The sequence below is a fragment of the Papaver somniferum genome, chromosome 2 (genome assembly GCF_003573695.1).
Source record: "Papaver somniferum cultivar HN1 chromosome 2, ASM357369v1, whole genome shotgun sequence".
NCBI classification, from domain to species: Eukaryota; Viridiplantae; Streptophyta; class Magnoliopsida; order Ranunculales; family Papaveraceae; genus Papaver; species Papaver somniferum.
The window spans coordinates 74,364,512-74,376,481 of NC_039359.1; the positions used below are offsets into that span (position 1 = coordinate 74,364,512).

At 36.8% G+C, this 11,970-nt stretch overlaps 1 protein-coding gene across 1 annotated transcript; it reads left to right on the forward strand.

The window, feature by feature from the left end:
* Window positions 1-6,065: 6,065 nt before the first annotated feature.
* On the forward strand, window positions 6,066-11,084 carry LOC113351397. Its single transcript, XM_026595387.1, has 3 exons — window positions 6,066-6,103; window positions 7,101-7,201; window positions 10,162-11,084. The coding sequence occupies exons 1-3, from the start codon at window positions 6,066-6,068 to the stop codon at window positions 11,082-11,084; spliced, it is 1,062 nt and encodes a 353-aa protein (XP_026451172.1).
* Window positions 11,085-11,970: the final 886 nt, after the last annotated feature.

Genomic DNA, 11,970 nt, shown 5'->3' on the forward strand with positions numbered 1-11,970 from the left:
ACATAACTCAGCCGAGTTTCTACTGTTTTCTGTCGTTTCCAGGCCAATTCTCCTCTCCTGTGCAATGTCATTCAGTCGATAGCAGCAACTTCATTTCTTCTTGGTTCAACTGCAACCAAGCTCAATCGACTCCTGCACAATTGGCAGCATCATACCTCCTTGTTCATTCAAATGCAACTGCAACTCACATTCATTTATCACTTCAATTCAGCTGCAATACCCTCCATTTCTTTCACCATTCTCGCTGTAAACTCCACCTGCAGTTCACGACTCATTACTCTTTATAGCTTCGCCAGTAGTCGACAAACCCTGTAAATCATCATACTAACAACTCCGTCCCATTTGATTAATTCAATACATGCCCTGTAATCTCAGTCATTTCTGTCACAAGCACTGTCCCTAACTGCATCTGCGCTGGCCTATAACTCCTTGTATCTCATACTTCTCTTATTCGTCCAACAGCACCTGCTCTTGCTTAGAGACTCCACTGCAAACCAGCCAGAAACTGCTAGCACCATCAGTTCAGCTGCAACCATTCTAACCACCATTCCGTCTCAGCTAACTGAACTTCCATTCTAGCCATCTCTGCCAACTGAACCAACACCCAGCTTATTACCTGTACTTCACAGCTCAGATTGAGCTCCAATCAACACCAAGCAGACTGCCATTTAAACCAATAATGTGGCAAGGCTTTCATCCATCTGAAACACGCTCTTCCCTGCATTTGCACAATCAAATATCCATCAGTTCATACCAGCAATACCATTTGATAACGCTGCACACTGCCATCACAGACCACCACCAACAATTCCATCATCTTATTCTCCTTCTCAAAATCTGTAGAAGCAACAACTCATTCTCACAACACAGGCTCATACTTGCTATTCCATCAACCTTGCCTGACTGTCACCATAATTCCTATAATCTGAGCATCACCTCCATGCCATCTCCTTATTCCCTGTCTCTGTCACCAACATCAACAGCATCAGCTCAAACCATTCCCATTTTCAGTTCACGCACTGCAATCTCAGCTCAATATCCGGCCATACTTCAACATCAGTTCCACCCAACAACCATTTAGTTCACTAAACCATCTCAGTCAGCTCCCTGAGTTCATCCTTGGCTTCAAATACTCATCACTGCCACCATCTACATCTTCTCAAGCACTAGATCTGTCATTTATTGTACTGCAACTCAGAAACAGCAGCAACCCCACCAGTATATGCTATGTAGCTTCAAATCCATCTCAGTAATTCTAAGCATTCATTTCACTTAGAATCACCATAACAATCTTCCGTTTTCTCAAACCCTAGCTTCTATTTTGCTGACAATCATCGAATTAATTCAAACCCACTCTTCCTAATCCTTCAAACTCGAATTACTCCATTGAATTTCATAGTTTCACAAAAATCATCATAAGAACCCTAGTTTATAGATCAGAAGTATCTCTGTCTCTCTTGTTTTAGATCTCAACTTCCATAAACCACAACATCAACCAAACCCATGTCTTCAATATCCTTATAACCTTGAATTACGTCAATATCTTCTGCACTTTTTTCTCCCAGTTCTTCTCAGCATGCCCTAACTTCAAGTTCTGAGCTCAAATCCTCCACTGCATCAACATCGTTTCTTCCTCTATTTCTTGGTACTTGATTCAACAGCAGCAACATCTCATCTTCCTCCCTGAATTTCATCTCTAACGACACAGAACATCACCTCCTTTTCTTTCTCCTCTCAATTTCAGGTGAACTCGGAATTTCAGGTAAGTGTAATGAGAAGAGAGAATTCTTCTTTGAATTTCAGAGCTTGTAATGACCAAAATGATATAGGCACCCAGCAGGTTAATACAGGCCCCATGGTTTTTTGTTGCTTCTCCAGACTAAGCTGCAATGGTTGTCTCCTATCGCTGGCTTGGCTCAGCTCCGCTCCCAATAGCAGTTGCACATGAGAATCGACGCTTTTGCTCTTCTTCGAATCTTTCCACCAATATCAGCCGCCTCTTACATCTCAGACTCACTTCTTCTCTACAATTTCTCTTCATCACTAAAGCACTCATGATTTTCAGACATATATTTGAGTCACTAAAGCCGACATGCTTTTCAGACAAAAATTAAGAAATGGAAGCAAAAAATGAGAAATAGTTCGTCTCCAACAACATTTGCACTTTTTTTTTTTCCTTTTAAGCGACGTTTCTTCTTCTTTTGTTCCAAATGACTCCAAAGTACCTAAACACTCAGAAGCAAACATAAGATATATAATTTACAAGAAAACTAAGCAAAGAAAGCATAAACAATAGGTAAATATCAAGGTATTTTAGACATCTATCAAATTCCTCCACACCTAGACTTTGCTAGTCCTCGGGAAAATCAAACAAAATAATTCTAAAAGATACATACAACTCCGTCTCGTCGAGGCTACGGTTACTCTTAGCATCAATAACAAGCCTTTGAACCCCTAGGTGTCCCTAGTGGACGAGTTATAGTCTCGTGAAGGTTTACAAGAGGTCTACCTACAAAACCTATATTTTTCAAACTCCATCTACCTTTGACAAATCCATGAATGAATCCAAAATGGTTGCAAAAGGAGGTACCTTGTTATGAATCCAAATTAATATATATAAATTAAGTTCTGTTAAGAAAGTTGAAAAAACCAAAATACTCGGAATCTGACTAACCACAATCACACATGAAAAGATTAAGAAGATGGATATAGAAGTAGATGTTTGCGGATGTTGACAAGTGATCGGTGTTTCCCATATCTGTCTGAAGGTCACCGCCAAGATGAACCTATGAATCCTATTGAATTGAGATACTGGTCTGAATTCTAATATCAACAGCTGGCATATATAAGGGAACTAGCGGTCGACAATCTTAATTCTAGATCAACTCAACTGGCACATACAAGGGAACCAGGAGTCGATTTTATTGAACAATAGTAATAATTTTTTTCTTTCTTTTTCTTTTTCTTTTCTTTTTTCGATTTTTTTCTTTTAAATCAACAACATGATTGGATTTTATTTTTTTTAGAATCCAAGCGCATGATTCTTGTCAGCAGATTACATGGTAATTCCCTTGGATCCTGCACTCCACGCTTTCTTAGGCGACGGAGACAGGAAGAACACACACATATTGCTTTATCCAAGTGTCAAATTTTTTACGTTTGGTCAATTGGTCGGTCTCTATTTTTTTTTTCTTTTTTTGTAGTAACTCAATCACACTATTTCATCCTAACAACAATAACAAGTCGATGTTAGTGACCCACCAAATCACATAGATATAACATAAAGGTTGCAAAAGTAAAAACAGAAGGTGATATGGTGATATTCCGAGCTATTGTAACAACTTTCATATTATTTCTAACACTTGAATAATTCTGTCCCTTGTAGTTAATGGGTTCCTCAACTCCTGCAGCCAAGATGGTTCCATCCATTTAGATTGATAGTGTCATCCTAAATGCACATATTTCTACGTTTCGGAGTGTATAAAGCATTTTTTTAATCATAAAAGGGAAAAACTAACCAGGCTAAAAACTCTATATGCGAAAACACTTCCCCACACTTAAACTTTACATTGTGCTCAATGTAAATTAAGTCATCCGAAGTAAAATTTAAGATGGGAAATTCATAACATGATATATATACACAATAAGAAAATAAAATGCATGATAAAAAAACTGATATTCCAACCCATAGCTATTTCTGAAAAATAGAGGGTAAACAGTAAACAAGCTATTTAGGTTGCATCTAATCCCAACTCAGCCAATATATATACCTCATCATCAAGAAAAAATTCCATCTACTTAGAAAGGCTAGTGTTTATTCTAAATTGTTCAAAATTTTCTAAAAGTTAGAGTTTTGATATGCAAATATCCAAAATAAGAAAATAAAGATAAAAGACTTGAGAAATAAAAAGATAGAGATAGATACACAAAACCAGTGGGTTGCTTCCCATTTAGCGCTTGGTTTAAAGTCGTCAGACCGACTTGCAAGACCGATTCCCCATACACCAATAACCTGAAAAGTTGAGGATCCTTCCATAGTTACTGTTTTGTAAACACTAGATTCGCACACATATTAGTAATATAAAACATAAACGAAGCTATTAACCGATAAAAGTTTCCCTCACACTTATTCTTGTCCACACTTGGAAGTGGATATAAAATATAGAATTCGGGAACTTTCATGGTTTCTTGTTCATAAACCTTCATAGCATGAGAATCAAATGTTTCCGATGGCGGATATCGAGAAACAAAGTCATTCAACAATGTTTTCGAAGCACATACATTCAAACCAATAAGAGATAAAGGAGAAGAAATAATATGCAAAGGGTTAGACAAACCTTGCACAATCTCTTGTATTACGGAATCCTCTTCATCCTTGAAAAACTCAAGTGAGTTATTCACCTCTTTTATATCATGGTCCTCTATCAAACCTTGCAACCATTCTTCGTTCGTTTCTACCTTAACCAAAGTCTCGACATAAACATCATCATTACAATCCTTTGCAAGCTCAATTGAGTCTTCCACAATATTGGTCATATCGGTTTCATTCTCAACACACTCTTTTTTTTTGTAAGGCACATATGCTACTGCGGATTCCAGTCTCTCCATAAGGAACTTTTTAAGAACACGCATTGCATCATCCTCAAGCTCTACCTTTTGAATAGATGTGGCAAGGCTTTCATCCATCTGCAACACGCTCTTCCCTGCATTTGCACAATCAAATCTCCACCAGTTCATACCAGCAATACCATTTGATAACGCTGCACACTGCCATCACAGACCACCACCAACAATTCCATCATCTTATTCTCCTTCTCAAAATTTGTAGCAGCAACAACTCATTCTCACAACATTGTCCCATACTTGCTATTCCATCAACCTTGTTGTCACCATAATTCCTGTAATCTGAACATCACCTCCATGCCATCTCCTTATTCCCTGTCTCTGTCACCAACATCAACAGCATCAGCTCAAACCATTCTCATTTTCAGTTCACGCACTGCAATCTCAGCTCAATATCCAGCCATACTTCAACATCAGTTCAACCCAACAACCATTTAGTTCACTAAACCATCTCAGTCATCTCCCTGAGTTCATCCTTGGCTTCAAATACTCATCACTTCCACCATCTACATCTTTTCAAGCACCAGATCTGTCATTTACTTTACTGCAACTCAGAAACAGCAGCAACCCCACCAGTATATGCTATGTAGCTTCAAATCCATCTCATTAATGCTAAGTATTCATTTCACTTAGAATCACCATAACAATCTTCCGTTTCCTCAAACCCTAGCTTCTATTTTGCTGACCATCATCGAATTAATTCAAACCCACTCTTCTTAATCCTTCAAACTCGAATTACTCCATTGAATTTCACAGTTTCACCAAAATCATCATAAGGACCCTAGTTTATAGATCAGAAGTATCTCTGTGTCTCTTGATTTAGATCTCAACTTCAATAAACCACAAAATTAACCAAATCCATGTCTTCAATATCATTATAACCTTGAATTACGTCAATATCTTCTGCACTGTTTTCTACCAGTTCTTCTCAGCATGCCCTAACTTCAAGTTCTGAGCTTGATAGACGCATTTATGTGTCTAATTTGTCCCAATTGTATATATTGTTAGTGCTTGATTTTGTACTTATTTGGTTATTTTATGTCTTTGTAGGTGTTTTTGGAGAAATAAGCTTTTGAGGCGAAATTGGCTCAAAATGTGGCATTTGAACCTCCATAGATAACGTACCAGAAGCACCCCAGCACCCTGGATAAGGGGTAACCTAATTACTAGGGGGAGGTCACCTTCACCTTTTGAATTTTGAATTTGGCGGCAAATTGTGGCAGGCGTGACTCATATTAGAGTTCGCATTCTTGGGACGATTTAAGGAGATTCAACCTCGGATATTCGTTGGGTTGGACATGTTAGAGCACAACAGGGTTGCTACAAGTGATTGGACCGAACGAATTGGGCTAGAGAATCCGGGATAAGCAAACAGAGGCGTCGGAAGTTCATTGGGTTCTGTTGATGATTGGGCTTAGTTTTAGTAGGAGTTTGACGTAGAGATGGATTGGGATTCAGTTGATACACCAAAACAGGATTGGTATGTGTCACAGATTCGGAAAAATAGGCAGCAATTCTCAGTAGAAGCAAAACAGAGAGGCGTAAAAAATAAAAAGAGAAAACTTTCCGTGGAAGAAAAGAAGGATTTACTCGCAAGATTTTCGATCCTGTTGGCTATATATAGGATGGGTCAAGTCACAATTAGGGTTATGAAGTCATTGGAGAAGTCGCAGAGAAGTTTGTAACACTACAGAGCTGAGAAGATCAAGTTGCAGGAAAGCCCGTGTTTCTGCTGCTGCTGCTGAAGAACAAGCATTGCAAATAAGAACAGCGTCTCAAATTCGTAACGCTGCTACAGTAACTTCTTCGTAACAGTCAGTCTTTTGTTTTGCAACACCAATAAATCGTTTCAAACAGTCAGTGTTATAGTTTTTCATCTTTTAATCAACTTTTGAACCATAAACAAATATTTTGAGCAAGTGATTAATATGAGGAGCTAAACCCCATTGCTGAGGCGATAGAGGAAGCTATTTTTCCAACAAGAAGTGGTATATCCTATTTTATTTATTTATTTGTAATTATTATATGATTATTTGCCTTGGTTGAAAATTGTTTGAATGATTTTTGTTAAGCAATTGTTATTTGTTTTGATAGAGCATACTTGGACCTAGGTTTTTGATGTTCTATGCTTCGGATTTACACTTGTTATTTTGAGAATCTACCTGTTGGAATAGTTAGAATCAACTTGAACGAGAAAATTGCATAAATATAATTATTGGGATTAAATCACTTTGAACTTGGAAAATAGTGGAATCTTAGCCTCAGTGTTCTTTTAATATTGGTATCATCTTTGGTTGAGTTTGTGACAATTTTTAGTTTGTTTTCTATTTTAGTTTTAGAATTTAAGTCTATATTTTATCCTTCGCAAGTCTGAGAATCGAACCACTTTTATCATTATCTACAATCACATCAAAGCTCAAATCCTCCACTGCATCAACATCGTTTCTTACTCTATTTCTTGGTACTTGATCCAACAGCAGCAGCATCTCATCTTCCTCTCTGAATTTCATCTCTAACGACACAGAACATCGCCTCTTTTTCTTTCTCCTCTCAATTTCAGGTGAACTCGTAATTTCAGGTAAGTGTAATGAGAAAAGAGAATTCTTCTCTGAATTTCAGAGCTTCTAATGATCAAAATGATATAGGCACCCAGCAGATTAATACAGGCCACCACGGTTGTTTGTTGCTTCTCCAGACTAAGCTGCTATGGTTGTCTCCTATCGCTGACTTGGCTCAGCTCCGCTCCCAATAGCAGTTGCACATGAGAATCAACGCTTTTGCTCTTCTTCGAATCTTTCCACCAATATTTATAGGCGCATTTATGTGTCTATTTTGTTCTCAATGTTCTGTATTGTTAGACTCGATTAAGTACTTATTGTGTTATTTTGTGTTCTTGTAGGAAATTTTAGAGAAATAAGCCCTTGCGGCGAAATGGGCTCAAAAAGCAGTGTTTTACACCCCAGAGAAATGTACAGTAGGCACCCCAGAAATGCACCGGAAGCGTCCCAGAAATGTCCCGAAGGAACCCAGAAAAATTATTATTTCCACCCCAATTGATATTCGCACCCCAACACTCTGGATAAGGGGCACCTTCTTCAACAATTTGAATTTGTGTTTTTGGCGGGAAATGAAGTTTTCAATTGGCAGAATTTTGATTGTCAAAATGAATGGGTTAGAGTGCGATTCAATCGCTGAAAATTGGCAGAAAGATGTGATTTGGCATAAGGAACAAATTTTGGGTGGTGGTTTCGATCAAATTTGGCTGGAATACGTGTTTTGATTCTCGAGTTCAAAACAGGGCAAACATGCACTGGAGGATGATAATCACGCGTCATGGAGAGTTATGGACGTGTTCTGATGATATGGAATGGCTCGAGCATCACTTTGGGTCGTGAAGAATCGATTTGGAGCGTGGAGGGAGGAAGTTTAGGCAAGAAATTCCAAGTTTGGTAAGAAAATATTCGGAAAATATTGTTATTCACTGCCCGCATAATGAAGAATTATATTTGAGTTATTGGCGAGATTTGGAGCTGTTGTTGGGTATAAATAGGCTCTTTGGGTCTACTAGAGAGTGTGTCGAGAGTTTTGGGAGCTAGGGAGATCTAGAGAAGACGAAATCAGAGTTTAACAAAACTCTGTTTCTGCTGCTGCATGAAGATGAACACGAAGAACAATAGACTGTAAGATACTGTCGTTCTTCAACAGTGACAACGACAGTGGAGAGTGGGTCGTAGTTTCCCAAAGACTACAACATTTCATATGTATCGTCTTGTGTGACGCTTCATGTGGGTCGCACATTAGCTGTTTACACCATTTTCTCTTCTTCTCATCATTTGTAAACCATTTTTGAGCCATAATAAATTATTTTGAGAGCATTTATACTATGATGAGCTAACTCCCTCTTAACCAAGGCAATGGAGGAAGCTATTCACGCAACATAAATGGGTAACTATTTCATTTAATTATATAATTCACCTAATCGCTGCTTTTGCAGAGTTTTAAATTGTTTGAATGATTGTCTTAATTATTTGTTATTCAGTTTGATAGGTTATGCTTGGTTTAATCTCTTGATAATCTATGCTTAAGGTTTACAAATAATGTTTGAGAATCTGTATGATTGATAGTGAATTAAAGATAAAATAGGACTTAAGAATTGAATAGAGTTTTGGAATATTTATCATTCAATTTTGCATAATAGTGGAATCTAGTGTCTTGGTTACCTCTCGCACCCACTTTTAATAATTTTGTATATATTTTTATTAAATTTTTAAATTTAATCTTCACAAGTCCGAGAGTTAGAACCTCATTACTACAACCCACGAAAAATCATTAATCAAATATCAGCCGTCTCTTACATCTCAGACTCACTTATTCTCTACAATTTCTCTTCACCACTAAAGCAGTCGTGTTTTTCAAACATATATTTGTGTCACTAAAGCCGACATGCTTTTCAGACAGAAATTAAGAAATAGAATCAAATAATGAGAAATAGTTCGTCTCCAACAGCATTTGCACCTTTTTTTCCTTTTAAGCAACGTTTCTTCTTCTTTTGTTCCAAATGACTCCAAAGTACCTAAACACTCAAAAGCAAACACAAGATATATAATTTACAAGAAAATTAAGCAAAGAAAGAATAAATAATAGATAAATATCAAGGTATTTAGACACCTATCACAGAGATCGTGATTTATGTGGGAAGATTGATTTTCGTGATTATTCTTTTAGATTGACTGGTTGATATTGATATTGTTTGATCTCGAGATCCTTATTCATCTTTTAAACATGTACGTTTTAATTTTGATTTTTTTTTTCCTTAGATCTGCTCATCAACTTAGGTTTTTATGCTGAAATGTTGAAGAATCTTGTTTGTGATGAAATTTAGACACTACTGATTATGTTTTTGATGAAATTTAGATATTATTTTGGATCAACCTTGATTGTTGATACAAAAACTGGGATGATTTTTAGTTTATTTGTGTCAACTGTTGTTGTTGATCCAAATTTCTGAACACAAAATGTTTTTATTTTGTGTTTTTATTTCGTTGGTAGATTGCAGTTAATGTAGCTGCATTCATTTTGTTGATAATATAGCTTTTATTTTAGGTTTCTCACATTCTACATTGAATTTAACTTTCACGAGGGGACGTAGCCCCCGAGTGAGGTTCGACGTAATACTATATGTAGCTTAGGGTACTTTAGACTGCTTTCTTTTTTGTTTTGCATTGAAATTCATGCTTTAACTACCTCTTATTGGATCAAATGTGATATTTTACACAGATTTATTGGATCAACTGTGATTGTTTACACATATTTATTGGATCAACTGTGACTGTTGATCCAAAACTATGATTGCTTACACAGATTTTATTGGATCAACTGTGGTTGTTGATCCAAAACTATATTTTGTTTTTGAATCAACTTCCATTGTTGATCCAACTGAAATGGATCAACTTCCATTATTGATCCAACTGAAATGGATCAACTTTGTTTGTTGACACTAGTTACTGGTCCCTTATTTATTTATTTTGGTTTTTGTAGAGATCTATCCAGTTGCATTTGGAATTGTTCCTTGTGAAAATTGTGAGAGTTGGCAATGGTTCTTAACCAATTTGAAGGGTATTATTCATGAAAATCGTCCACTGACCATCATATCAAATCGTGGAATTGTCCTTTTGAAGCATGTGCCTGAAGTCTTCCCAAATGCTTTACATTCCTTATGTTTGTACCATATGAAAGGAAATGTTCTAGTTCCAAAGGGCAAGAGCAGACAAACTGCAGTCAAGTTATTCGAAGAGTGCTACACTGCATTAACAAAGGAAAAATTTTATGCTTCTACGAAGAGTATGAGTAATCTAAAGTTGGATTCGGTGGTTGCTTGGATGATGAAGATTCCGTTCGAGAATTGGGATGCTCATGCATTTCTAGGAGAAAGGTGGGGTGAGAACACATCTAATATTGCTGAGATTTTTAACAATGTTATTAAGCATGATAAGCCACTTCCAGCACTTGAGCTTGTCGATGCTATTCGTGCTAAGGTAATGGAGCATAATTACAAGAGGTTATTGGAGTCTAACAAGTGGACTACAAGGCTTACTCCTCGTATGCAAGCAAGATTTAACAAGAGGATAACCGACTGTCGTTCATACAAGTTTCGGAGATCAAGTGAGAAAGTATTTGAGATTATTTCTCCAACAGGAAAGCATAATGTCGACTTGGATTCTAGAACTTGCAGATGCAAATGGTGGCAAAAACATAGCTTTCCTTGCACTCATGCAATGAAATCCATGTTGCAGATTGGAAATGATGAACCGTACAACTACATTAGCCCTTATTATACTTCAGACTACTATAGAAGGTTGTACTCTCGACCATATATCCTATTCCGGACTCTGAGAAGCCACCTGGAATTAATGAATAGGGGTATGTTTTGCCTCCCAATGGCGGTCAAGAACAAGGTGTAAGGCTTAAATGTGTTAGGTTTAGGGGTAGTCATGAAAAGGTGCACAAGAAGAGGAATTGTGGCCAATGTGGGATGCTCATCTTTCACAACCGTCGAACATATCGCAGAGCTCCTTTGGCTCCTCGTGTACCAACGTTTCGCAAGGAGTCTCATTCCAGGATGATCAACTTCTTGAAGAGGATGTTGTTTTAAAGTTCTTTTGGTGTTTTCATATTATAAACAACTTGTTTTAGGTTTCTGACTAGTTGGGTGTTTCTTTTTCTTTTTTTTTTATGTTTTTTTGGTTTGGACTTGTTATTTTTTTTAATGACATACTGTTGTTATATATTTTATTATTTTGTTTCTCAAATATATGTTAGTTGGCAGGTTCCAGGTTTATTGATTTTACAGGAAAAATACTTATATAAATGGTATCAACTGCATTTGTTGATCCCTTTTTGTGGATAAACTTCCATTTTTGATCCAACTCAAATGGATCAACAATGGTTGTTTACACTATAGTGTGGAAACATTGTTACTGGGTTCTAGCTTACTTGGATCAACAATGGTTGTTGACACACAAAACAAACAAAAAATTTGCATGGATCTATCTGTATTTGCTAGTAAACTCCTGAAGCTATACATACATGTAGCATTCATTCATAATCAGACCAACTTAATTGGATCAACAATGGTTGTTGATCCAACTTATTTTGGATCAACAATGGAGGTTGATCCAACTTATTTGGATCAACAATGGTTGTTGACACACAAAACAAACAAAAAATTTGCATAGTTCTATCTGTATTTGCTAGTAAAATCCTCAAGCTATACATACATGTAACATTCATTCATAATCAGACCACAAATACATCCATAATAATTCATTCATAATGGTTCATAATAAT